Here is a 27,635-nt window from a genome sequence, read left to right as displayed (position 1 = left end):
GGGCTGAGAGCCTAGACACCGGAGGGTCTACCTTTGGGGAATGAGCCCACTCCTTGACCACCTCAGGTGGAAAGGGAAAACGGTCATCAGAACCACGCTTTGGGAAGCGTTTGTCAGGACAGGCCCTGGGTTTGGTCACAGCGGCCTGAAAACTGGAGTGGTTAAAGAACACACTCTTTACTCTCTTAGGCGAGGTAAACTGGTGCTTTTCTGCCAGAGAGGGTTGCTCCTCTGATACTGGCGGATTGAGATCCAGTACAGAATTAATGGAAGCAATCAAGTCACTAAGATCTGAGTCACCCTCGGAAAGATCAATGGGGTACATGGAGTTAGCCTCTGAGCCCCCTGTAAAGGCATCCTCCTCATCCTGCGAGTCAGCTCTTGAATCAGAGCCACGGGATGAGGAAGGAGAGGAAACCCTGCGTCTCCTCTTAGGAGGACGGGGTCTGGGCCCTGATGATGAATCCTCTGTGAGCTCCGGTGGACGGAAGTCAGATGATAGAGATCCTAAGGGACCCTTAGCAGTAGAGGCACCCTGTGAAGGGGGCTGATGCATATTCAACAAAGTCCTGGACAGAAGTCCCATGGACTCAGCAAAAGACTGGGAGATAGACCTAGAAAAGGATTCTACCCAGGCCGGGGGTTCAGCCACAGGTGCAGGAGCAGCCTGAGAGACCACTGGGGGTGAGACTCCAGGCTGTGGCACCACCAAGTTAGAGCAGACATCACAATGTGGATAGGTGCTCGGTTCAGGCAGCAGGAGCTTACATGCAGCGCATACAGTATAAAGCTTTGGAGCCTTGCTCCTCGTGTGAGACATGCTGCTGGAGTGGGGACAGCTTCTACAAGAGAATGAACCCCAGAGAGTATATACAGAGGTCCACAACCAGAGACCGGTTGTGGCTTACCAGACCGCTGGCAGCGGTGTTGTGTGCCCTCCAGATACCGAAGCCTGGACCCCCAATGCACAGCACCTCAGCAGGGATGCAGAGTGCAGGCCAGCGCAGAGTGAACCCTGTCTGAAAAAATGGCCGCCGGAGCGGAGAGGGGGCAGGACTTGGGGCGTTCCTGTAGGAGAGCGGGATCTGGAGGGCCAGAGAGACCTACAAGGGAGGAGACACGCATAGCAGTGGGGAGTGTCCCTCCCCTGTGCAGGACGGCCGCCGGGAGGAGCCGAGCCTGTCCCTCTGCATGAGTGACATGCGAGGGCAGTGAACAGAAACTAGGCCTCCGGCAAAGCCGGGGCCTAAATTGGAGCGGCGAGGCCGACGCGCAGGCACCATCGGCGTGGTTCTCGGGCGACAGCTAGAGATCCCGCCGGAAATGCCAAGATAAATACAGTAAGCACACTCTCCCCATACAATAAAGCACAGGGACCCCCAACATATAAATGTCTCAGGTACTTAGCTGCTGAGACGCAGGGCCAGGTCCCTGGGGATGAGTTCTCCGGTCCAGCAGGATCCTAAAGGGCTGCGGATGGAGACCGGTCTCCTGCCAGGCATGGAGACCGCGCTGGCTCCCACTTCAAGCCAGAGCCCAGGAGGGATGGTGAAGGAGCACGGCATGTAAGGCTCCAGCCTTGGAATCAACCTTACAACACCACCGACACAGTGGGGTGAGAAGGGACATGCCGTGGGTCCAGACGTGGACCCGCACTTTTTTAATCTCATTCCAAAAAGGAAAAAATCATATGAGAATGCATGTGTGGATGTATGCCTCCTGAACACAAAGTGATAAACTGGCTGGGACTGGCTCACCAGGGGGTGTATAAGCTCAGAGGGAGGAGCTACACTTTTAAGTGTAGTACTTTGTGTGTCCTCCGGAGGCAGAAGCTAAACACCCATGGTATGGGTCTCCCAAAGGAACGATAAAGAAAAGTGAATTACAAAGTTGTAGGGCATCATCAATTGAATACGAATCGACACCTTGTATATAGAAATGCTGTGATTAGAACGTGTAAAGGTCACAAGGCTGCGGACGTGCAGCGATACCACATGGAGACCTTCCTACAAGTCATTGGGTATGGTAGCTGCGTGCTCATTTGACCTGAAACCATTGGACTTCTTTCTGTGAGGTCACATCAAACAGCAGGTGTATGCGACCCCTCCACAAACATTGCAGGACCTACGACAACGTATTACAGATGATTGTTCAATATGGTAGGTGACACGTTTGCACAACGTGCAGCAAGATACAGTATGCTGTCCAGAGGCCAGATGTGCATTGCAGCTGACGGTGGCCACTTTGAGCATCAAAGCTAAATGAGCGCCATATGCGTGACCAGCATTCAATGTTTTGGGGGGGGGGTCATGGGTTTCATATCACAGCATTTCTGTATGCAAGGTGTCGATTCGTATTGAATTGATGATGCCCTACAACCTTGTAATTCAATTTTTTTCTCTCTCTCTCGTTCCGTTTTTGAGATAAAAATGCTAACTCAGTTGTTTTCCACCAGGTGGCGCTATAGGTGGTTTTATTTCATAGCGCATGGCTACTTTACCATACCTAGACACCACTTCTATGCCTATAGCTGCCGCCGTTCACAAGTTAATGGCGGTGGACAGGATATGGGTGGACACACTGTAGACGTCAGACCGATGCGCAGAAAACAGCATCAGTTGTGTACCACTCAAGTGTAAAAGAAAAGAACCTGGGAGGAAAGTTGCCAATGTGCTTGAAAACTTGCTGCAGGGATCTACCTTCTTGAGTTTTCTACTGATGTTTATGGGTGTCATACTGCTGCTGAAAGTGAAAATCTAACAAATGAACAGGTCGAACTGGTTAGGTTATGTGTGAGTTTATAGCAATTTGTCTATAGCGAGATATAGCGAACATACAATATGTTCCTTTAAAAAAAATAAATAAATTTAATATATATATATATATATATATATATATATATATATATATATATATATATATATATATATATATATATATATATATATATATATATATATATATATATATATATATATATATATATATATATATATATATATATATATATATATATATATATATATATATATATATATTGTACAGTACTTACTATGTGCTCAATGTACTCGTGTCCAGCCTGGATAACATCTAATGCCCGCTTCTTCTGCTCGGGATCAAGCAACCGTTTATATGCCTTATCTACAGCTTTAAGAGGCAAGAGGGAAAAGACAAAGCTAGAACAATCTGCATTAAAGTACCGCTCAAACAGCAGAATCACAGAAAGACATGGCAGAGGATCAATGAACTCAGTTATAACATGAATAAATATTACAGGGTCACAGATATTAGCCCCTTCAGCCCCGGGGCACTTTCCGTTTTTGCGTTTTTTGCTCCCCTTCTTCCGAGAGCCATAACTTTTTTTTTCCATCAATCTTGCCATTTGAGGGACAAGTTGTACTTTTAAATGAAACCATAAGTTTTACCATATGGTGTACTGGAAAATAGCAAAAAAAATTCCAAGTGTGGAAAAACTGCAAAAAACGTGTGTTGGCACAATAGTTTTTGTGATTTTTTATTCATGGTGATCACTATATGGTAAAACTGATGTGTGGGTATGATGCCTGAGGTCAGTGCGACTTTGTAGACACCAAACATTTATAGGTTTACTTGTATCTAAGGGGTTAAAAAAAAAATTCACAAGCTTGTCCAATAAAAGTGGCGTACGTTTTGCGCCATTTCCCGAAACCCGTAGAGTTCTCATTTTTTGGGATCTATGGCTCAGTGATTGCTTATTTTTTGCGTCTCAAGCTGACGTTTCTAATGGTACTATTTTTGCGCAGATGCTACATTTTGATCGCCTGTTATTGCATTTTGCGTAAAACTTGCGGCAACCAAAAAACGTAATTTTGGCGTTTGGAACTTATTTGCCACTACGCCGTTTACCAATCAGATTAATTGATTTTATATTTTGATAGATCGGGCATTTCTGAACGCGGTGATACCAATTACGTGTATATTTATTTTTTAACCCTTTAACCCCTACTGGGTAATCATGGATCGTGTGCCGGTAAGCCCCGCCCCCTGCCGCCGGCAGGCGGTGGCGATCCGCGCACATATCAGCACATATCAGCTGTTATCAGCTGACGTGTGCCTGCTAGCCGTGGGTGGAATCACTTCCACCCGCGGCCATTAACCCCTTACATTTCGCTGCCAAAATCTTGGCAGCGATATGTATATGGGCGCCGCCATGTCACTTACCCCGCCCCCACCGGAAGTCACGTGACATGATCACATGACTTTCGGCGGTTGCCATGGTAGCACAGGGTCATGTGATGATGCCTGTAGCTAACATGACTCACTTCCTCTCAATGCCGGAATACAGCCGGCATTGAAAGTGAAGCAGCAAATCTGCAGTTCTCAGCTCTGTAGCTGAGATCTGCAGAGCGATCGGATTGCTGATCGCTAAAGCCCCCTAGGGGGACTAGTAAAATAAAAAAAAAAAAAGGAATTTTGTTTACTTACCGCAAATTCCTTTTCTTCTAGCTCCTATTGGGAGACCCAGCCAATTGTCTGGGTCTCCCAATGGAGCAACAAAGAAAAAAGTTTTAAAAAATTAAAAAAAAATAATAAAAAACCCTAAAAGTTCAAATCATCCCCCTTTCACCCCATTGAAATTAAAGGGTTAAAAGAAAAATAAACACACATTTGGTATCGCCACGTTCAGAAATGCCCGATCTATCAAAATATAAAATCAATGAATCTGATCAGTAAACTGCGTAGCGGCAAAAAAAATTCCAAACGCCAAAATTACGTTTTTTGTCGCCGCAAATTTTGCGCAAAATGCAATAAAAGGCGATCAAAACGTAGCATCTGCGCAAAAATGGTACCGTTAAAAACATCAGGTCGAGACGCAAAAAATAAGCCATCACTGAGCCTCAGATCCTGAAAAATGAGAACGCTACAAGTTTTGTAAAATGGCGCAAAATGTGCGCCATGTTTTTTGAACAAGCTTTTGAATTTTTTTTAACCCCTTAGATACAAGTAAACCTATACATGTTTGGTGTCTACAAACTCGCACCGACCTGAGGCATCACATAGATACCTCAGTTTTACCATATAGTGAACACAGTGAATAAAATATCCTAAAGAAGGGAATTTTGTTTACTTACCGTAAATTCCTTTTCTTCTAGCTCCAATTGGGAGACCCAGACAATTGGGTGTATAGCTATTGCCTCCGGAGGCCACACAAAGTATTACACTTAAAAGTGTAAGGCCCCTCCCCTTCTGGCTATACACCCCCAGTGGGATCACTGGCTCACCAGTTTTAGTGCCAAAGCAAGAAGGAGGAAAGCCAATAACTGGTTTAAAGACCAATACAATCCGAGGAAACATCGGAGAACTGAACCATACCACATGAACAACATGTGTACCCGAAAAAACAGAAAAACCCCGAGAAAACAGGGCGGGTGCTGGGTCTCCCAATTGGAGCTAGAAGAAAAGGAATTTACGGTAAGTAAACAAAATTCCCTTCTTTTTCGCTCCTAATTGGGAGACCCAGACAATTGGGACGTCCAAAAGCAGTCCCTGGGTGGGTAAAAGAATACCTCGTGATAGGGCCGTCAAACAGCCCTTTCCTACAGGTGGGCAATCGCCGCCTGAAGGACTTATCTACCTAGGCTGGCGTCTGCCGAAGCGTAGGTATGCACCTGAAAATGCTTGGTAAAAGTATGCAGACTCAATCAGGTAGGTGCCTGACACACCTGCTGAGCCGTAGCCTGGTGCCGTAATGCCCAGGATGCACCCACGGCTCTGGTAGAATGGGCCTTCAGCCTTGAGAGAACCAGAAGCCCAGTAGAACTGTAGGTTTCAAGAATTGGTTCCTCGATCCCCCGAGCCAGGGTGGATTCAGAAGCTTGCGACTGTTTACGCCGACCAGCGACAAGGACAAAGAGTGCATCCGGGTGGCGCAGGAGCGCCATGCGGGAAGTAGAACCTGAGTGCTCTCACCAGAACCAACAGATGCAAATCCTTCTGAAATTGATGGACTGGACGAGGACACAAAGAAGGTGAGGTGATATCCTGATTGATATGAAAGTGGGATACCACCTTAGGGAGAAATTCCGGAATCGGACGCAGAACTACCCTGTCCTGGTGAAGGACCAGGAAGGGAGATTTGTATGAGAGCGTTGCTAGCTCGGAAACTCTCCTAAGAGACGAGACCGTTACTAGAAGGCCACTTCCCGAGAAAAGCGGGAAGGGAGACCTCTTTCAAAGGCTCGAAAGGCGGCATCTGGAGAGCAATTAGAACCTTGTTCAGATCCCAGGGCTCTAACGGCCGCTTGTACGGAGTGCTGAGACGACAAACTCCCCGTAGGAACGTGCGTACCTGAGGAAGTCGTTTCTGAAAAAATACAGATAGCGCTGAGACTTGTCCCTAAAGGGAACTGAGCGACAACCCTTTTTCCAACCTAGATTGCAGGAAGGAAGGAAACATAGACGATGCAACCGGCCAGGGAGAAACACCCTGCGCCGAGCACCGAGATAAGAATATCTTCCACGTCCTGTGGTCAATCTTGGCGGACGTTGGTATGCTAGCCTGTCTCATGGTGGCAACCACGTCCTGAGGTAATCCTGACGACACTAGGTTCCAGGACTCAATGCCACACCATCAGGTTGAGGGCCGTAGAATTCAAATGGAAGAATGGCCCTTGAGACAGCCAGTCTGATTGGTCTGGTAGTGCCCCCGGTTAGCCTACCGTGAGGCACCACAGAACCGGGAACCACAACATCCTCGGCCAATCTGTAGCGACGAGGATGGCGCGGCCGCAGTCGGTCCTGATCTAGCGCAGCACTCTGGGCAACAATGCCAGAGGTGGCACATAAGGTAGCTGGAACTGCGACCAATGCTGAACTAAGGCGTCTGCCGCCAGAGCTCGATGATTGTGAAACCGTGCCATGAAGCTGGCACATTGTTGTTGTGCCGTGACGCCATTAGATCGACGTCCGGCCTCTGTCAGCGGCGCCAGATCTCCTGAAACCCGTCCGGGTGAAGAGACCATACCCTTTCGGCCACACCCCGGCGACTTAGGAAGTCAGCTTCCTAGTTTTCCACGCCTGGGATGTGAACTGTGGATATGGTGGATGCCGTGTCTTCCACCCACATCAGAACCTGCCGGACTTCCTGGAAGGCTTGCCGGTTGCGCGTTCTTTCTTGGTGGTTGATGTATGCCACCGCTGTGGAGTTGTCCGACTGAAGTCGGATTTGCTTGCTGTCCAGCTGCTGTTGGAAGGTTTGTAGGGCAAGATACACTGCTCTGTGTTCAAGAACATTGATCTGAAGGGTGGACTCTTGCTGAGTCCACGTACCCTGAGCGCTGTGGTGGAGAAAAACTGCTCCCCACCCTGATAGACTCGCGTCTGTCGTAACTATCGCCCAGGATGGGGATAGGAAGGACCTTCTTTTTGACCATGAGGTGGGAAGAAGCCACCACCGTAGAGATTCCTTGGCCGCCTGAGAAAGAAAGACGACTCTGTTGAGGGAGGTCGACTCCCCGTCCCATTGGCGGAGAATGTCACATTGTAGTGGACGCAGATGAAACTGCGCGAAAAGAACTGCCTCCATTGCTACCATCTTACGTAGGAAGTGCATGAGGCGTCTCAATGTGTGCGACTGGTTCTTAAAGAAGAGATTGCAGCCCGTAGTGAATGCTGTTTGTCTAGCGGAAGCTTCACTATCGCTGAGAGAGTATGAAACTCCATGCCTAGATATGTTAGCGATAGGGTCGGGGTCGGATCTGACTTCAAAAAGTTGATGATCCACCCAAAACTCTAGAGAGTCTCCAGCGCAACGTTCGGGCAGTGTCGGCATGTTTCCTAAGAGAGTGCCTTGACAAGTAGATCGTCTAAATATGGGATCACAGAGTGACCCTGAGCACAAAGCACAAAACTGGTGAGCCAGTGATCCCACTGGGGGTGTATAGCCAGAAGGGGAGGGGCCTTACACTTTTAAGTGTAATACTTTGTGTGGCCTCCGGAGGCAATAGCTATACACCCAATTGTCTGGGTCTCCCAATTAGGAGCGAAAAAGAAAACTATTGTACGATCACACTTTTTTTGCAATTTTTCCGCACTTGGAATTTTGTTTGCCATTTTCCAGTACACTATACGGTAAAACTTATGGTTTCATTTAAAAGTACAACTCGTCCCGCAAAAAACAAGCCCTCATATGGCAAGATTGATGGAAAAATAAAAAAAGTTACGCCTCTCGGAAGAAGGGGAGCAAAAAACAAAAACGCAAAAACGGAAAGTGCCCGGGGGCTGAAGGGGTTAAATTTTCAAAGGGGGTTGATTGCAACTTAGTTTTTTTTTTATTTTTTAAAACTTTTTTTTTTTTTTTTATTTTACTAGTCCCCCAAGGGGGTTATAGCGATCAGTAATCCGATCGCTCTTATCTATCTGCTGATCATAGCTATACAGCTATAAACAGCAGATACAGTCACTTCCTGCTTCCCTGGCCTCCGGGCTGGGTGAAAACGAAAGTGAAATGTCATACCTGCAGGCGTCATCACATGACCCTGTGCTACCATGGCAACCACCGAAAGTCACGTTATCAATCACGTGACTTCCGGTGGGGGCGGCGGTAAGTGAAGATCTTCACCGCGCGTATATACATCTAGCTGCCAGACTTTGGCAGCGAGATGTAAGGGGCTAATGTTACGGGTGGAATGCGATTCCACTCGTAACATGTAGGCACACGTCAGCTGTTGTACATGCCTGTTCTACTCTATGCTGGCTCAGAGCAGTCACTGACTGCTTCTGCCGATGATTCAACTTTTGCGGCGCGGGAGACGGCGCGCGAGAGAGAGCGGGCGCGCGAGAGAGAGCGCGCACAAAAATTCCCGAATCCGGATCGTGCAGCCGGATTCCCGCGTCCGGGTCGGACCCGGATCGGACGCTGAAACCGGATTTTTACAATTCGGGTCCGCTCAACACTACTGCTGACCTCATCCTGATTGACAGCCGGCTCCCCAGAGTTAGGCAGCAGGGAGCTTGCTGTCAATTAGCATTACATCAGAAGTCACGCCCAATCAATATAACAAAGCAGAAGAGCAGCTGCTGCTCTGTTACGTCAGCACAAGCAGCAGAAAATGGCCGCACTGTACCAGCAGAGATTAGCGGATGTATTAAGGAAACAACGTGCCTGTTCGTCCTTGGGTGTATAGTAAAAATAAAATTAAATAGTCCCTGTAGACAAAAAGAAAAACAAACCACACAGACACACAGCATTGTGTGATTTTACAGTTAGAAATTCCCCCACCATTCAGATCTGCACTATACTTGATGCCTAGAAGAAATGCAGGAATACAGCATTACCTTCAAATGCTTTCTGGGCTCTTTCAGGGTCATCTTGATTTTTGTCCGGATGAACAAGAATGGATAACTGGAAAGGGAAGAGAAAAGCAGTAATACATCTTTAGTGAACACCATTTAGGACATTTTTCTGCACAACACAGTAAATGTATTCATTCTCTCTAAAGCACCACTCTAGTGATTTTGGATCCCCAGTGATCTCTAGAATCCAGTCTTGGAAGGATTTGAAATTTATTGTCTCTGAGTGCATGTAACATTTGAGTGCTGTACACGGTTTTCTTCAGTTCACCCATACACGATGAAAGGAGTGGAGGATGGGATTGAACATGAGCACCTCTGTTCCATTTAAGACAGAAGTTTGCAAATCCCGGTTCCCAGGTTCAAAAGACTCGAACTAGGGATCACTTGAGGGTCCAGTGGACAGATCCACAGCGATCAACTATTTACTATTTTGGGAATAAACCCTACCACAATACGTATATGTAAATGTAGGTAGTACTCAACTGCAGATCAGGCTGTATAAGCGCTATGCCATTAAAGGGAGGAAACGCATCTATGCGAGTAAAAATCGGTCCGACTGGGCTGAAAAAAAACTCAGCTGATTTTAGTTCACGTTAGGTGCGAGTGCAACGCAAGTGCGATGCTATTTCTGAATAAATTAATGATTTTACTAGCGTGTGTAATGTGTATTTTTTACTATGTCATCTGCCATTCAGCGCTGCTACATGGTCGCTGACAGCAGACACAGACAGCCATGTAGCAGAGCTGAACGGCAGATGACAGCAGACACAGACAGAGCCACACAATCAGAATGAACTCGGGTGAACTTAACCCGACTTCATTGTCATGCTGCGGCTCTGTCTGTGCCGCGTCCTGATTAGCGGTCACCAGTGAAGGGCTCACCGGTGACCACTAATCCCCCGAGTGACTGAAGTTGGCTGCCCTCTCTCATACTCACCGATCCCCGGCGCGGCGCTGCGCTGCGCTGCACGGCGTTCACACTGCTCCGGCGGCTTTTACTATGTTTAATGAGGGCCGGCATTTTCAAAAATCTCGTCTTCCCTGCTTTCCCCGCCCACAGGCGCCTATGATTGGTTGCAGTGAGACACGCCCCCACGCTGAGTGACAGGTGTCTCACTGCACCCAATCACAGCAGCCGGTGGGCGTGTCTATACTGTGCAGTGAAAAATAAATTAAAAAAAATGGTGTGCGGTCCCCCCCAATTTTAATACCAGCCAGATAAAGCCATACGGCTGAAGGCTGCTATTCTCAGGATGGGGAGCTCCACGTTATGGGGAGCCCCCCAGCCTAACAATATCAGCCAGCAGCCGCCCAGAATTGCCGCATACATTATATGCGACAGTTCTGGGACTGTACCCGGCTCTTCCCGATTTGCCCTGGTGCGTTGGCAAATCGGGGTAATAAGGAGTTAATGGCAGCCCATAGCTGCCACTAAATCCTAGATTAATCATGTCAGGCGTCTATGAGACACCCTCCATGATTAATCTGTAAGTTACAGTAAACAAACACACACACACACACACACACACACACACACACACGAAAAAAATCCTTTATTAGAAATAAAAAACACAAACAAATTCCCTCATTACCAATTTAATAAGCCCCAAAAAGCCATCCATATCCGGCGTAATCCACGGACCTCCAGCGTCGCTTCCAGCATGAAGGTGACAGGAGCTGCAGCAGACACCGCCGCTCCGGTCAGCTTCACACAGCAACTGAAGACAGCCGCGCGATCAGCTGAGCTGTCACTGAGGTTACCCACTGTCACTGGATCCAGCGGTGGATGCAGCGGTGGCCGCGGGTAACCTCAGTGACAGCTCAGCTGATCGCACTACTCACCTCAGTTGCTGCTTGGAGGTGACCGGAGCGGCGGTGTCTGCTGCAGCTCCTGTCACCTCCATGCTGGAAGCGACGCTGGAGGTCCGTGGATTACGCCTGATATGGATGGCTTTTTGGGGCTTATTAAATTGGTAATGAGGGAATTTGTTTGTGTTTTTTATTTCTAATAAAGGATTTTTTCGCGTGTGTGTGTGTGTGTGTGTGTGTGTGTGTGTGTGTGTGTGTGTGTGTGTGTGTGTGTGTGTGTGTTATTTACTGTAACTTACAGATTAATCATGGAGGGTGTCTCATAGACGCCTGACATGATTAATCTAGGATTTAGTGGCAGCTATGGGCTGCCATTAACTCCTTATTACCCCGATTTGCCAACGCACCAGGGCAAATCGGGAAGAGCCGGGTACAGTCCCAGAACTGTCGCATATAATGTATGCGGCAATTCTGGGCGGCTGCTAGCTGATATTGTTAGGCTGGGGGGCTCCCCATAACGTGGAGCTCCCCATCCTGAGAATACCAGCCTTCAGCCGTATGGCTTTATCTGGCTGGTATTAAAATTGGGGGGGACCGCACACCATTTTTTTTTAATTATTTATTTCACTGCACAGTATAGACACGCCCACCGGCTGCTGTGATTGGGTGCAGTGAGACACCTGTCACTCAGCGTGGGGGGCGTGTCTCACTGCAACCAATCATAGGCGCCTGTGGGCGGGGAAAGCAGGGAATACGAGATTGTTTAATTAGCGGCCGGCTTTTTCAAAATAGTAAAAGCCGCCGCAGCAGTGAGAAAGCCGTGCAGCGCCGCACCGGGGATCGGTGAGTATGAGAGCGGAGGGGAAAATGACCGACAGACAGAGAGGGACAGAGATAGTGACGGACCGACAGAGAGAATAGAGACCGAGAGGGAGAGACCGACTGACAGAGAATAGTGATTGACAGACATTGTGAGACATCACTCGTTTGCAGTGTTTTAGGAAACATGCGAGAAATGTATTTAGAAAATCGGATGTCACTAGGATGGTGTGAGTGCCGTCCCGTGACATCCGATTATTTCCACGCTCCCATAGACTTGCATTGGAGAGACTCGCAGTAGAAACTCGCAAAAAAGCAGCATGCTGCGATTTTTTTCTCAGTCCGATTTGGACTGAGAGAAAAAAAAATAAAAAAAAAAAAAAATAAATCGCAGATGAGAGCTGAATCATTCACTAACATGTGTCCGATTCCAATGCGAGTTTTTCTCGCATTGGTCTACTGCGAGAAACTCGCAAGTGAGAAGCAGCCCAAAGGAGTGGCCTTATTCAGATCCTAGCTGTGAGGAAAATCCTGGGATATGAAGAGGAATTCTGATTTTCAGTCATAATCGCTCTCATCACTCCATGGCAGTGCCCCTCCCTTCTTGTTCTCAACGTCCAACATCTGGGAAGGTGTCACATCCTAGCAACACATCCCAAGGCCATCTCCTGTGATATGGAGATTAGATGACCTGGGAACAGTGGAGACAGGATGCCTCCCTGCCGTGACCCTGTAACAAGAGTTTGTATCTCATAAGGCTATGGAAGTATCCAGACAGAACGACTCCAGTAAAATATGGTTCATATCTCGCAAGCCATATTTCCGATAAAAATGGCAACCATAAAAATGGTGTCTCCGCATGCGGATGATGCTGGCACACCTTTTTTTATGGGAGTGGGAGCTTGGGAAGTACCCCAGGCGTGATATCAGCCAATGGGGAACTAGTAGACAAGTCATGAGTCCTCTCGTTCTGTAGCTAAATTCATAACTGTCACAATGAGAGCGTTGGCGTCTGCCTACGACGTTCCAAGGCCAAGTTATGGCCCATATCCCCTGTTGTGGATATTGTCCATAACTCCAGCCAGGGTGGAGCAGTGCTCCCTCTGAGGTCACTAAGGTAGGAGGGGACCTGGATTTGCCCAGGTTGATTACCCCAATTCGACCATTTTCCAGTGTTCTTTTGCTCGGGGGTCTGGTCAGGGAAGACCTGTGAGGGAGATCCTGGAAACCTGGTCCACAGCGCTCCCCTGTGGCCAGACGCACAAGGTAACTGCTCGAACTGTGTATGCCTGTTTGTAAACCATGCTTTGATTGTAACTGTACTCTGACCTATGTATATTCTGTAGATCTCCTATTGTATATATTGTAGGTTCTAGTGTGGCTTCGGCCGATTAAAATATATAATTAATCTTGGGTTGTTCTGTTATCTCGATCTTGAATCCCACGTCTGTGTATTCGGCTAATAGTTACCGTGAAGCTGTTGGTGGCAGCAAGTTGTGCCAAGGAGTATTGTGGGGAGGCCAGTGAGATTCGGGGAGATTTTATATATTCCGCCCTCGGAGGTCGGGGGAATATCTACCCTACTCTCACCGGGGACTCTTCAATAATCGGCATAAGTAGTATAGCGGCCTCCTTGCTTATTGTCGGGCAATTCCATAATTGGCCTGACTATAAGAGGGGCGCTAGAGAGCGCGTCACGTGCTCTGTCTGTCGGTCGGGAGGTATAAAGGAGGGGTGACCCCCACTTGTTACCCCCCGATCGTGACATTGGTGGCCAGCACGGGTGATTTCTGAGTGACCCTCCCTGGTGGTTCGTGACACTAGCATCCCTGGCAAACTGATCATTTTCCATTGAGAGTTGCAAACAGTCAGAAATCTCTCTTAGGCCCCTTTCACACGTATGTGCCTCCAGTACGTGTTTGGCAGTTTTCTCACGTACCGGAGACACGTACACCTATGGATTCCTATGGTTTTGGACACATGTAAGCATTTTCGCACGGAACATGTGTCCGTTCCGTACTTAAGTGTGTCCGAAAGTGTGAGTAGAAAGTTCCCGTTCTCCATGTGTTATCACGGTTAACGCATGGAGAACACACGTAGTGCCATACACACAGCTCACCGAGGGCAATACGCACCTTTGACACGTCCGTGAAAAACGTGCGTGATTTTCACGGATGTGTAAAAGACGCCTTACAGCAATGGAAGATAAAAGCTCTCTATAGAGTGTGCTGGAGTTAGACTGGCTCAGAAGGCAGGGGACCCTTAATTACATATTACAGGAAGGTCCTTGCATATGTGCTGTGAACACCAAACATCATTATGTACAAGCACTCACTAAATAGAGAGGAGTGAATGGAATTCTAGGTCTCTGGTGCTTCAGCCACATCAGGGGCCTGGGGCAGTCAGACAGGAGCACATGGACTGCCTCCTACCTGCTGGAGTCCTGGGCGCCTCTAATTTGTGGGCCCAATACAATGTCATCATTGTGGCACGATGCACCATTGAGATGGTCCTGGGCCTACAAATTAGAAAAGATGTCAGGGATTCTGGCAAATAAAAGGTAGTTTGCAGCCCTCCCACCCATGGTCCCACTGTATAAGGGTCCAGTGAACTGATTCACTCAGCTATAGTGCTAAGGTTATTAGAATTGGGTGATGACCTGGATACAGTGTTCCATTTTAGATGTTTTATCGCAATTTTGACTCTCCTTTTGTACATAAAAATGTGATGTTTATCTTCTCAAAAGTTCAGTTGTGTGCAAACGTATGTGTTGCTTCTTATTAAAGTCTAGATTTTTTTAGAAAAGAAAAAAAAAAAACTACTTTTTACAGGATTTAACGGTTTATGGAATTTGTCAGCAAATTCCCACCAAGCACAGGTGCTGTCGGCATCCTTTCAGGAGACAGAATGTCAGCTAGGCATAGCAGGCGCAGACCAGCTTGGCTAGTAATTTAGGTCAAAAGAATTACAGACTAGGTTTGCTTCTCCCCAAAAAAAGAGAATTTTGTTTACTTACCGTAAATTCTTTTTCTTATAGTTCAGTCTTGGGAGACCCAGACCATGGGTGTTTAGCTTCTGCCTCCGGAGGACACACAAAGTACTACACTAAAAAGTGTAGCTCCTCCCTCTGAGCTTATACACCCCCTGGTGAGCCAGTCACAGCCAGTTTAGTGCAAAAGCTGAAGGAGAATAGCCACCCACAAGTAGAACAGAGCAAGAGCCGGAACAACCGGAGACTCTGTCCACAACAACAGCCGGTGATAACACGCGGAACAAGGAAATTGCCAACAGGCAACAGGGAGGGTGCTGGGTCTCCCAATACGGAACTATAAGAAAAAGAATTTACGGTAAGTTAACAAAATTCTCTTTTTCTTTATCGTTCCTTTGGGAGTCCCAGACCTTGGGACGTTCCAAAGCAGTCCCTGGGTGGGAATAAACAGAAAAACTAAGAAGTAGGCAGAACCTAACTTCACAAACGGGCGACTGCCACCTGAAGAACGCGTCTGCCCAAGCTCGCATCTGCCGAAGCATGAGCATGCACTTTGTAGTGCTTCGAGAAGGTATGCAGGCTAACCCAAGTGGCAGCCTGACAGACTTGTTGAGCCGTAGCCTGGTGCCTAAAAGCCCAAGAGACACCGATAGCTCTGGTCGAGTGTGCTTTGTTCCCCGGCGGGGGAGGCGCCTGCGTACTCTGGTAGGCGTCCGAGATGGTCGACCTAATCCAACGGGCTAAGGTCGGCTTAGAAGCAGGGAGGCCCTTGCGCCGACCTGTGGTTAGCACAAAAAGAGGTGCACCGCCTAAGCGCAGCGGTGCGAGATACATAAATCCGGAGAGCACGCACCAGATCTAGAGTATGCAGAGCTTTTTCAAAGCGATGAACAGGGGCCGGACAGAAGGAAGGTAAGGTAATGTCCTGGTTAAGGTGGAAAGGAGAGACCACCTTAGGAAGGAAGTCCGGAGTCGGACGGAGAACCACCTTGTCTTGATGAAAAACTAAAAAAGGTGACTGAGGAGAGCGCAGACAAAATAGGAGACTACTGAGAGAAGTTATGTCAACCAGAAAGGCCACTTTCTGTGAAAGACGGTACAAAGAAACCTCCCTAAGAGGCTCAAAGGGGGGTTTCTGCAAGACCGTGAGAACCAAGTTAAGGTCCCAGGGGTCCAAGGGCCGCCGGTAAGGCGGAATGATGCGAGACGCGCCCTGCATGAAAGTGCGGACCTGAGCCAGCCGAGCGAGACGGTGCTGGAACAGAACTGACAGAGCTGAAACTTGTCCCTTGAGAGAGTTGAGGGACAGTCCTAGCTGCAGACCGGACTGTAGAAAAGACAGAAGGGTCGGCAACGAGAATGGCCAAGGAGAATGGCCGGTAGAGCGACACCAGGACAGGAAAATTTTCCAAGTCCTGTGATAGATCTTAGCGGAGGAAGCCTTACGGGCCCAAGTCATAGTGGAGATGACTTCAGGGGGGATACCCGAAGCCATCAAAATCCAGGACTCAAGAGCCACGCCGTCAATTTGAGAGCCGTAGAATTCGGGCGGAAAAACGGACCTTGCGAGAGTAGGTCTGGACGGTCCGGGAGATGCCACGGCATCTCTGCGGACAGGTGGAGCAGGTCCAGATACCAAGCTCGCCTGGGCCAGTCCGGTGCAATGAGGATGACTCGATGACCCTCCATTCTGATCTTGCGCAGGACTCTGGGCAAGAGAGCTAGAGGGGGAAACACGTAGGACAGACGAAACTGGGACCAGTCCTGAACCAGAGCATCCGCGGCGAAGGCCTGAGGATCGTGGGAGCGAACCACGTAAACAGGAACTTTGTTGTTGTGACGGGATGCCATTAGGTCCACGTCCGGAGTGCCCCATTTGCGGCAGATCGACTGAAATACTGCCGGGTGCAGGGACCACTCGCCACCGTCCACGCTTTGACGGCTGAGATAATCTGCCTCCCAGTTTTCTACGCCTGGGATGTGGAATGCGGATATGGTGGACCTGGAGTCCTCCGCCCATTGAAGAATGCGTTGTACCTCCATCATTGCCAGGCGGCTGCGTGTCCCGCCTTGATGGTTGATGTAGGCAACCGCTGTCGCGTTGTCTGACTGGACTCGAATGTGCCTGCCCGCCAGTAGGTGGTGAAATGCTAGGAGAGCTAGAAACACTGCTCTGGTTTCCAGCACAGTGATTGAAAGGGCTGACTCGGACGGAGTCCAAGTGTCCTGTGCTCTGTGGTGGAGACATACCGCTCCCCAGCCGGATAGGCTGGCATCCGTGGTGAGAATCACCCAGGACGGGGCCAGGAAGGAGCGCCCTTGGGACAGGGAGAGGGGCCGAAGCCACCACTGAAGAGAGCTCTTGGTCCGTGGCGACAGAGCGACTGACTTGTGTAAGGAGGAAGGTCGCTTGTCCCAACAGCGGAGAATGACCAGCTGCAGGGGGCGCAGATTGAACTGGGCAAAGGGAACAGCCTCCATGGACGCCACCATTTGACCCAGCACCTGTATCAGACGCCTGAGGGTATAACGGCGGGGCCTCAGGAGAGAGCGCACCGCCAACCGGAGTGACAGCTGTTTGTCTAAGGGCAACTTCACAAGTGCCGGCAGAGTCTCGAACTGCAGCCCTAGGTACGTGAGACTCTGGGTCGGAGTCAGAGTGGACTTGGGAAGATTGACAAGCCACCCGAATTGGGCTAGAGTGGCGAGAGTGAGCGAGACACTCCGCTGACAGTCTGCGCTGCATGGAGCCTTGACTAGAAGGTCGTCCAGGTAAGAGAGCACTGCCAACCCCTGGAGGTGCAGAACTACAATCACTGCTGCCATGACCTTGGTGAATACCCGAGGGGCCGTGGCTAACCCGAAGGGGAGAGCCACGAATTGGAAATGATCTATTGCAAAGCGTAGCCAACGCTGGTGTGAAACTGCAATTGGCACATGTAGATGGGCATCTCTGATGTCGATGGACGCCAGGAAATCCCCTTGGGTCATTGAGGCAATCGCATTGAGGCGATCGCAGAGACTCCATGCGAAAGTGCCGCACCCGAACATGCTTGTTGAGAAGCTTGAGATCCAGGATGGGCCGAAAAGTACCGTCCTTTTTGGGAACCAGGAAGAGGTTGGAATAAAAACCTCTGAACCGTTCCCGGGCGGGAACTGGTACAATTATTCCGTTGGCCTGCAAGGCTGCCACGGCCTGTGAGAAGGTGGCAGCCTTGGAGCAGGGGGGAGTTGAGAGAAAAAATCTGTTTGGCGGGCTGGAAGAGAATTCTATCCTGTAGCCGTGAGAAATGATGTCTCTCACCCACTGATCGGAGACCTGTTGAAACCAAGCGTCGCCAAAGTGGGAGAGCCTGCCACCGACTAAGGACGTTGCTGGAGCGGGCAGAGAGTCACGAGGAGGCTGCCTTAGTGGCAGGACCTCCTGCGGTCTTCTGTGGACGCGCTCGAGCGCCAGCTGGATTTCTGATCCTTAGCTGAGTTAGCGGACGAGGCGGAGGGCTTAGAGGACGACCAGTTGGAGGAACGAAAGGAGCGAAACCTCGACTGAATCCTACACTGGGCAGGTTTCCTGGTCTTTGTTTGTGGCATGGAAGCACTCTTCCCGCCAGTAGCCTCCTTAATAATTTCATCCAGCTGTTCACCGAACAGCCGGGACCCAGCAAAAAGGGAGCCCAGCAAGGTATTTCTTAGAAGAAGCATCTGCCTTCCACTCTTGAAGCCACAAGATCCTGCGGATAACGAGGGAATTAGCCGAAGCCACCGCAGTGCGGTGAGAAGCCTCCAGCATGGCAGACATGGCATAAGAAGAAAAAGCTGAAGCTTGAGAAGTTAAGGCAACCATCTCTGGCATAGATTCCCTGATGAGGTAATGCATCTCCTCTAGAGAAGCAGAGATGGCTTTGAGGGCCCACACTGCTGCAAAAGTTAGGGAAATCGCGGCCCCCGCCGCTTCATACACGGATTTGGCCAGAAGGTCAATCTGACGGTCAGTGGAATCCTTAAGGGAAGTGCCATCAGCCACCGACACAACGGTCCGGGCTGAGAGCCTAGACACCGGGAGGGTCTACCTTTGGGGAGTGAGCCCACTCCTTGACCACCTGAGGTGGAAAGGGAAAACTGTCATCAGAACCACGGTTTGGGAAGCATTTGTCAGGACAGGCCCTGGGTTTGGTCACAGCGGTCTGAAAACTGGAGTGGCTAAAGAACACACTCTTCACTCTCTTAGGCGAGGTAAACTGGTGCTTTTCTGCCAGAGAGGGTTGCTCCTCTGATACTGGAGGGTTGAGATCCAATACAGAATTAATGGAAGCAATCAAGTCACTAAGTTCTGAGTCACCCTCGGAAAGATCAATGGGGTACATGGAGTTAGCCTCTGAGCCCCCTGTAAAGGCATCCTCCTCATCCTGCGAGTCCTCAACCCTTGAATCAGAGCCGCGGGATGAGGGGGGAGAGGAAACCCTGCAGCGCCTCTTAAGAGGACGGGGTCTGTGCCCTGATGATGAATCCTCTGTGAGCTCCAGTGGACGGAGGTCAGAGGATAGGCATCCTAAAGGACCCTTAGCAAGAGCAGTAGAGGCACCCTGTGAAGGGGGCTGATGCATATTCATCAAAGTCCTGGACAGAAGACCCATGGACTCAGCAAATGACTGGGAGATAGACCTAGAGAAGGACTCTACCCAGGCCAGGGGTTCAGCCACAGGTGCAGAAGCAGCCTGAGAGACCACTGGGGGTGAGACTCCAGGCTGTGGCACCTCCAAGTTAGAGCAGACATCACAATGTGGATAGGTGCTCGGTTCCGGCAGCAGGAGCTTACATGCAGCGCATGCAGTATAAAGCTTTGGAGCCTTGCTCCTCGTGTGAGACATTCTGCTGGAGTGGGGACGAAGGGAATTTTGTTACTTACCGTAAATTCCTTTTCTTCTAGCTCTTATTGGGAGACCCAGACGATTGGGGTATAGCTGCTGCCCTCTGGAGGCCACACAAAGCACTACACTAAAAAGTGCAAGGCCACTCCCCCTCTGGCTATACCCCCCGTGGTATCACGGGTTCTCCAGTTTTAGTGCCAAAGCAAGAAGGAGGAAGCCAATAACTGGTTTAAACAAATTAACTCCGAATAACGTCGGAGAACTGAAAAACCGTTCAACATGAACATGTGTACCCGCAAACAACCAAGAAATCCCGAAGGACAACAGGGCGGGTGCTGGGTCTCCCAATAAGAGCTAGAAGAAAAGGAATTTACGGTAAGTAACAAAATTCCCTTCTTCTTCAGCGCTCTATTGGGAGACCCAGACGATTGGGACGTCCAAAAGCTGTCCCTGGGTGGGTAAAGAGATACCTCATGTTAGAGCTGCAAAACAGCCCTCCCCTACGGGGATGTCACTGCCGCCCGCAGGACTCTTCTACCTAAGCTGGCATCCGCCGAAGCATAGGTATGCACCTGAAAATGTTTGGTGAAAGTGTGCAGACTCGACCAGGTAGTTGCCTGGCACACCTGTTGAGCCGAAGCCTGGTGTCGTAGCGCCCAGGACGCACTCACGGCTCTGGTTGAATGGGCTTTCAGCCCTGAAAGAACCGGAAGCCCTGCAAAACGGTAGGCTTCCAGAATTGGTTCTTTGATCCATCGAGCCAGGGTGGCTTTAGAAGCCTGCAACCTCTTGCGCGTACCAGCGACAAAGGCATCGGAACGGCGTACGGGCGCCGTGCGTGAAAGGTAGATTCTGAGTGCTCTCACCAGATCTAGCAAACGTAAATCATTCTCATACCGGTGAACCGGATGAGTGCAAAAGGACGGTAAGGAGATATCCTGATTAAGATGAAACGAGGATACTACCTTAGGGAGAAACTCCGGAATGATGCGCAGCACTACCTTGTCCTGGTGAAAACACCAGGAAGGGAGCCTTGGATGACAGAGCTGCCAGCTCAGACACTCGCCGAAGCGATGTGATCGCAACGAGAAACGCCACCTTCTGTGACAGGCGAGAAAAAGAAACTTCCTTCAGAGGCTCGAAAGGCGGCTTCTGGAGAGCAACTAGAACCCTGTTCAGATCCCATGGATCCAACGGCCCCTTGTACGGGGGTACGATATGACAAACCCCCTGCGGGAACGTGCGCACCTTAGAAAGACGTGCTAGACGCTTCTGAAAGAACACGGATAGTGCTGAGACTTGCCCTTTGAGGGAGTCTAGCAACAAGCCCTTTTCTAACTCCTATTGTAGGAAGGAAAGAAAGATAGGCAATGCAAATGGCCAGGGAGACACTCCCTGAGTAGAGCACCAGATTAAGAAAACCTTCCACGTTCTGTGGTAGATCTTAGCAGACGTGGGCTTCCTAGCCTGTCTCATGGTGGCAACGACCCCTTGGGATAATCCTGAAGACGCTAGGATCCAGGACACACAAGCCACACAGTCAGGTTCAGGGCCGCAGAATTCCGATGGAGAAAACGGCCCTTGAGACAGTAAGTCTGGTCGGTCTGGTAGTGACCCCGGTCGGCCGACCGTGAGATGCCACAGATCCGGGTACCACGATCTCCTCGGCCAGTCTGGTGCGACGAGTATGACGCGGCTGCAATCGGATCTGATTTTTGCGCAGTACTCTGGGCAAGAGTGCCAGAGGTGGAAACACATATGTGAGCCGGAACTGCGACCAATCTTGCACTAAGGCGTCTGCCGCCAGAGCTCTGTGATCGCGCGATCGTGCCATAAATGCCGGGACCTTGTTGGTGTGCCGAGACGCCATTAGGTCGACGTCCGGCCCCCCCCCCAGCGGCAACAGATTTCCTGAAACACGTCCGGGTGAAGGGACCATTCCCCCGCGTCCATGCCCTGGCGACTGAGGAAGCCTGCTTCCCAGTTTTCTACGCCCGGGATGTGAACTGCGGATATGGTGGATGCTGTGTCCTCCACCCACATGAGGATTCGCCGGACTTCCTGGAAGGCTGCTGACTGCGTGTCCCTCCTTGGTGGTTGATGTATGCCACCGCTGTGGAGATGTCCGACTGGATTCGGATCTGCTCCCTTCTAGCCTTGGAAAGTTAATAGGGTAAGATACCCTGCCCCGATTTCCAGCACATCGAACTGAAGGGTGGACTCCTGCTGAGTCCACGTCCCCTGAGCCATGTGGCGGAGACAAACTGCTCCCCACCCTGACAGACTCGTATCTGTCGTGACCACTGCCCAGGATGGGGGCTATGGCAATGAGGTGGGAATAAGCCACTATTGCAGAGAGTCCTCGGCCGTCAGGGAAAGGGAGACTTCCCGTCCAGGGAGGTTGACTGCCCATCCCATTTGCGGAGAATGTCCGATTGCCGTTGGCGCAGATGAAACTGCGCAAAGAGAACTGCCTCGATGGCTGCCACCATCTTCCTTAGGAAGTGCATGAGGCGCCTTAAGGGGTGCGACTGGCCTTGAAGGAGAGACTGCACCTCTGTCCACAGTGAACGCTGCTGGTTCAGCGGAAGCTTCACTATGGCTGATAGAGTATGAAACTCCATGCCGAGATACGTTAGTGAGTGAGTCGGAGACAGATTTGACCTTGCCAAATTGATGATCCACCCGAAAGTCTGGAGAGTCTCCAGCGTAACATTCAGGCTGCGTTGGCATGCCTCGAGGGAGGTTGCTTTGACGAGTAGATCGTCCAAGTACGGAATCACTCCGTGAGAGTGCAAGACTGCTACCACTGCTGCCATGACCTTGGTGCCCACCCGTGGGGCTGTCGCCAGACTGAATGGCAGAGCTACGAACAGAAGATGTTCGTCTCCTATCACAAAACGTAGAAAACGTTGGTGCTCCGTAGCAATTGGCACGTGGAGATAGGCATCTTTGATGTCTGTTGAGGCAAGGAAGTCTCCTCGAGACATTGAGGCAATGACGGATCGGAGGGATCCCATCCGGAACCGCCTGGCGTTCGCATGCTCGTTGAGCAGTTTCAGAACCAGAACAGGACGGAAGGAACCGTCCATTTTTGGAGCCACAAAGAGATTGGAGTACAAACCCTCGCCCTCGTTCCTGAGGGTGGGCAGGGATCACCACTCCTTCTGCTCTTAGAGCGTCCACCGCCTGCAGCAGGGCATCTGCTCGGTGGAGAGGTGGGGCCGTTCTGAAGAATGGAGTCGGAGGACGAGAACAGAACACTGTCCTGTGCACGTGAGCACAATGTCCGTCACCCACCGGTCTGTGACCTGTGGCAGCTAAATGTCGCCAAAGGCGGGGGAGTCTGCCATCAACCGCGGATGCGGAGAGAGGGAGAGAGCTGAGAGTCATGAGGAGACCGCCTTGGTAGCGGTTCCTCCGGCTGCCTTCTTTGGGCGTGATTGAGCCCGGCCGGAATCTGAGCCCGTCTGAGGTTTTGTAGCCCTTTTGCACGAGGACAATTGGGACCTGCCCGAGCTTGGGAAGGACCGAAACCTCGACTGTACTTTTAGGACAGCATTAATAGGGTAAGTCGCAGTGCAGACATTGCGGCGCAAGAACCGCTGAAAAGGTTAGGTTGCCTATACGGCTGTGAATGCCGGAGCAACCGACACGCCGATAGCCTCCTAGACAGATTTCAACCAGAGTCCATCTGTCTGTGAATGGCATCTATAAGTGAAGCCCCATCTCCAGTGCAACTATGGCTCTATATGCAAGCCTGGAGATTGGAGAATCCACCCTTGGACCCTGGGTCCAGCGCTGACCACGTCAGGGGAAAAAAGGGATAACGTGTATCCTAAAAACGTTTGGAGAAGACGCTTATCTGGTAAGCGTGGTGTTCCTGGACTGCTTCTCTGAAGTCAGCGTGGCCAGAAAAATACTCAATATCTGCGTGAGACACTGAAAAGGAACTTCTCCTGTTCGTCTCCTATCTCCACTGGGGGAGCTGAGGGAGGAAGATCCAACCTTCCATTGGTGGACGGTATAGGATCATTCCGTATGGCGTTACCACCCGGTGTATCCGGATTGAGAGCGATGTCAGTATCAAAGCCTTGAAGAGCTGCCTTTTGTTCAAGTAGATTGCCCATGGGTGCAAGTCTCTAAATTATGACTACTCCGTCCCTGTCCATGGACAGGGTTGACAGGAGGTTTCTTTGGCCACAACTAGTAGAGCCCCGGCAGACGAAGTGCTAGAGACCCCGGCAGACGACGTGCTACAGGGGAGCATGCACACAATGGGACGGTGTCATGAACAGCATCCCATGTAGTAAAAACAGCACTGAAAACTGTGTTGCTTTTTTGCCGCTGCCGACTAGCTATCTAGAAGTATATAGCCAAGATTGGTGACCGTACATTGCAATGTATAGCATACAGGCATAAAGTACAAATGACCACTGCAGCACAAGCAATACAAGCAGCATAGAAGCCTGTGCCCTGGCACCCCTGCTCTTCTGCTGCTGTATACTAGTCATCTAGGGGAATATAGCCCAGAAGAGTGACCCTACAGTGCAATGTATAGCATACAAGCACAAGTACAAATGAACACTGTGAACACTGCAGCACATGCAATACAAGCAGCATAGAAGCCTGTGCCCTGGCACCTCTGCTCTTCTGCTGCTGTAGACTGGTCATCTAGGGGAATATAGCCCAGAAGAGTGACCATACAGTGCAATGTATAGCATACAAGCACAAGTACAAATGCACACTGCAGCCCATGCAATACAAGCAGCATAGAAAAAAACCTGTGCCCCAGCACCCTTGGTTTTCTGCTGCTGTAGTCTAGCCATTCCAGGAGAATATAGCTAAGACTAGCGACTGTACAGTGCAATGTATAGCATATCAGCATAAACACAAATGAACACCTCAGTCGTGCAAAAGAAGCAGCCTAGAAAGCCTGTGCTTTAGCACACCTGCTTTCCTGCTGCTGATGAGTCGCTCCCCAAGCGGGCATATAGCGACCTATGCAGTTAAAAACAACACATGTATACACTGCATATATATTGTGGTCAGCACTATGTGTGCCCTTACCGCCCGCCTATAAGCGGGTGTATGAACGCCACTGTCCTGCCTTGGTGCCCCGAGCTCTGTAATGGCTGCCGGCTTCTTCCCCAGCTCGTGTGAGGAGGGGCGGGCCGTGGGCGTGCCCCAAGGCAGAGCGGGAATCCGGCGCCCGACAGTGTGCAGTGAGAGGGCTGGAGCATGTAAAAAGGCTCCAGCCCTCGGCGCTGCTGATTGCTCAGCGCCTGTCCCCTTCCCTGAGTGACAGGGAGGGGGCGGGAACGAAGCGGCACTAGGCCGCAGAAGCCGGGGACTGGAGTTATAAGCGCCGCCGCCGTAAAAGCGCGGTCGGCGCCCAGTCCCCGGCGAACTACAAGTCCCAGCCGCGCCGCCGCTCCCGGAGCGTCCGGCGCGGTATTTCCCAAAACACAAAGTCACTCAGCAAGGCTGCAGTGACTGTAACCCTTTACTGTCCCCGGCGCACTAGCACACCCAGCAAGTCTGGAGTGTGCTGTGCCTGTGTGTACGGGGACACAGAGTACCTGTAATGGTGCAGGGCCATGTCCCTGAACGGTACTCCAGCTCCGTATCCAGCAGGTTCAAATGGGTCTGTGGATGGAGCCCGGCATCAGAGCTTTGAGGCCGGCAGGATCCCACTTCCACAGAGCCCCTCAGGGGGATGTGGAAGGAAAACAGCATGTGGGCTCCAGCCTCCGTACCAGCAATAGGTACCTCAACCTTACAACACCATCCAGGGGTGAGAAGGGAGCATGCTGGGGACACTATATGTGTCCTCTTTTCTTCCATCCGAAATAGTCAGCAGCTACTGCTGACTAAAATCTGTGGAGCTATGCGTGGATGTCTGACCTCCTTCGCACACAAAGCTAAAACTGGAGAACCCGTGATACCACGGGGGGGTATAGCCAGAGGGGGAGGGGCCTTGCACTTTTTAGTGTAGTGCTTTGTGTGGCCTCCAGAGGGCAGCAGCTATACCCCAATCGTCTGGGTCTCCCAATAGAGCGCTGAAGAAAACAGCTTCTACAAAGAGAATGAACCCCAAGGAGTATATTCAGAGGCCCACAACCAGAGACCGGCTGTGGCTTACCAGACCGCCGGAAGCGGTGTTGTGTGCCCTCCAGATCCCGAAGCCCGGACCCCCAATGCACAGCACCTCAGCAGGGATGCAGAGTGCAGGATGTCCCAGCGCAGAGTGAACCCTGTCCAAGAAAATGGCCGCCGAAGCGAAGAGAGGGTGCGGGACGGGGGCGTCCCTGTAGGAGGGCGGGGGGGGGGGGGGAAGTAACGCACAAGCAGCGGGGCCTAAATTTGAGCAGCGAGGCCGACGCGCAGGCACCCTCGGCGCGGTTCTCGGGCGAACAGCCAGAAGACCCGCCGGAAATGTCAAAACAAATACAGCAAACACACTCTCCCCACACAATAAAGGACAGGGACCCCCAACATATGAACGTCTCAGGTACTTAGCTGCTGAGACGCAGGGCCAGGTCCCTGGGGATGAGTGCTCCGGTCCAGCAGGGTCCTCAAGGGGCTGTGGACGGAGACCGGTCTCCTGCCAGGCATGGAGACCGCGCTGGCTCCCACTTCAATCCAGAGCCCAGGAGGGATGGAGAAGGAGCACGGCATGTAAGGCTCCAGCCTTGGAAATCAACCTTACGACACAGTGGGGTGAGAAGGGATATGTCGGGAGTCCAGACGTGGAGCCGCACTTCTCAATCTTTTTCCAAAAAAAAAAATTAAAAAAAAATCATAGGAGAATCATGTGTGGATGTATGTCCTCCTGAACACAAAGTGATAAACTGGCTGGGACTGGCTCACCAGGGAGTGTATAAGCTCAGAGGGAGGAGCTACACTTTTAAGTGTAGTACTTTGTGTGTCCTCCGGAGGCAGAAGCTAAACACCCAAGGTCTGGATCTCCCAAAGGAACGATAAAGAAAACCTGTATAAATTACATATCTATTTAGATGTAACCAGACAGTCCAGATACTATACAAAACATACAAATGTATTTATGTTTCCAGCATTAACGTCACATGACATGTCAGAAAGCAAATAATAAATAAAATTACTACTGATTTAATAGGAAATTAAATAAAAGCTGGAGATAAAAAAAATAATGTATATTCATACCTATCAAGGGTTTCCATCCCTGATTATTAAAGGGAATCTGTCAGCAGGTTTTTGCCATCTTATGTGAGAACAGCATGATGTAGGGAAGGAGATCCTGAATCCAACAATGTATCACTGACATTACCAGGTGTAGCCGTTCTGGCACAATCACTGTTTTTAGATTTAGCACTTCAGTAGCGCTAAGAAATACACCAGCCTCTGTATATACAATATCTATAAACTGTTAACTGCTAATCACAGCAGGGGCATGGTGGATTAGCTGACCTAGTCAAAAAAACAAAAAAACAAAAAAAAAAACCAAACACAAACGTTTCAGGTAAACAACAGCACTCATTGATGAAATCTGGGTGTTAACCCCTACAGTATACACCATGTGCAGAATTATTAGGCAAGTTGTATTTGAGGATTTTTTTTATTATTGGTCAACAACTATGTTCTCAATCAACCCAAAAGACATAAATACCAAAGCTTAATATTTTTGGAAGTTGGAGTGGTTTTTTTTTTTAGATTTGGCTATCTTAAGAGTATATCTGTTTGTGCAGGTAACTATTACTGTGCAGAATTATTAGGCAACTTAATAAAAACCAAATATATTCCCATCTCACTTGTTTATTTTCACCAGGGAAATCAAT

The 27,635-nt window shown here is 50.0% G+C and overlaps 1 protein-coding gene across 1 annotated transcript in view; it reads right to left on the bottom strand.

The window, feature by feature from the left end:
* Positions 1–27,635, bottom strand: part of DNAJC8 (DnaJ heat shock protein family (Hsp40) member C8) — a 151,252-nt gene that overhangs the window by 105,015 nt on the left and 18,602 nt on the right. The window contains exons 4-5 of the mRNA XM_075333955.1: positions 9,316–9,382; positions 3,053–3,147 (exon numbers count right to left, since the gene is read on the bottom strand). Coding sequence (XP_075190070.1) covers positions 3,053–3,147; positions 9,316–9,382 — 162 coding nt within the window. The remainder of the gene's footprint in view (positions 1–3,052; positions 3,148–9,315; positions 9,383–27,635) is intronic.

Source organism: Anomaloglossus baeobatrachus, chromosome 2 (assembly GCF_048569485.1).
Source record: "Anomaloglossus baeobatrachus isolate aAnoBae1 chromosome 2, aAnoBae1.hap1, whole genome shotgun sequence".
Taxonomy (NCBI): Eukaryota; Metazoa; Chordata; class Amphibia; order Anura; family Aromobatidae; genus Anomaloglossus; species Anomaloglossus baeobatrachus.
This window is presented reverse-complemented; position numbering and strand designations above follow the sequence as displayed.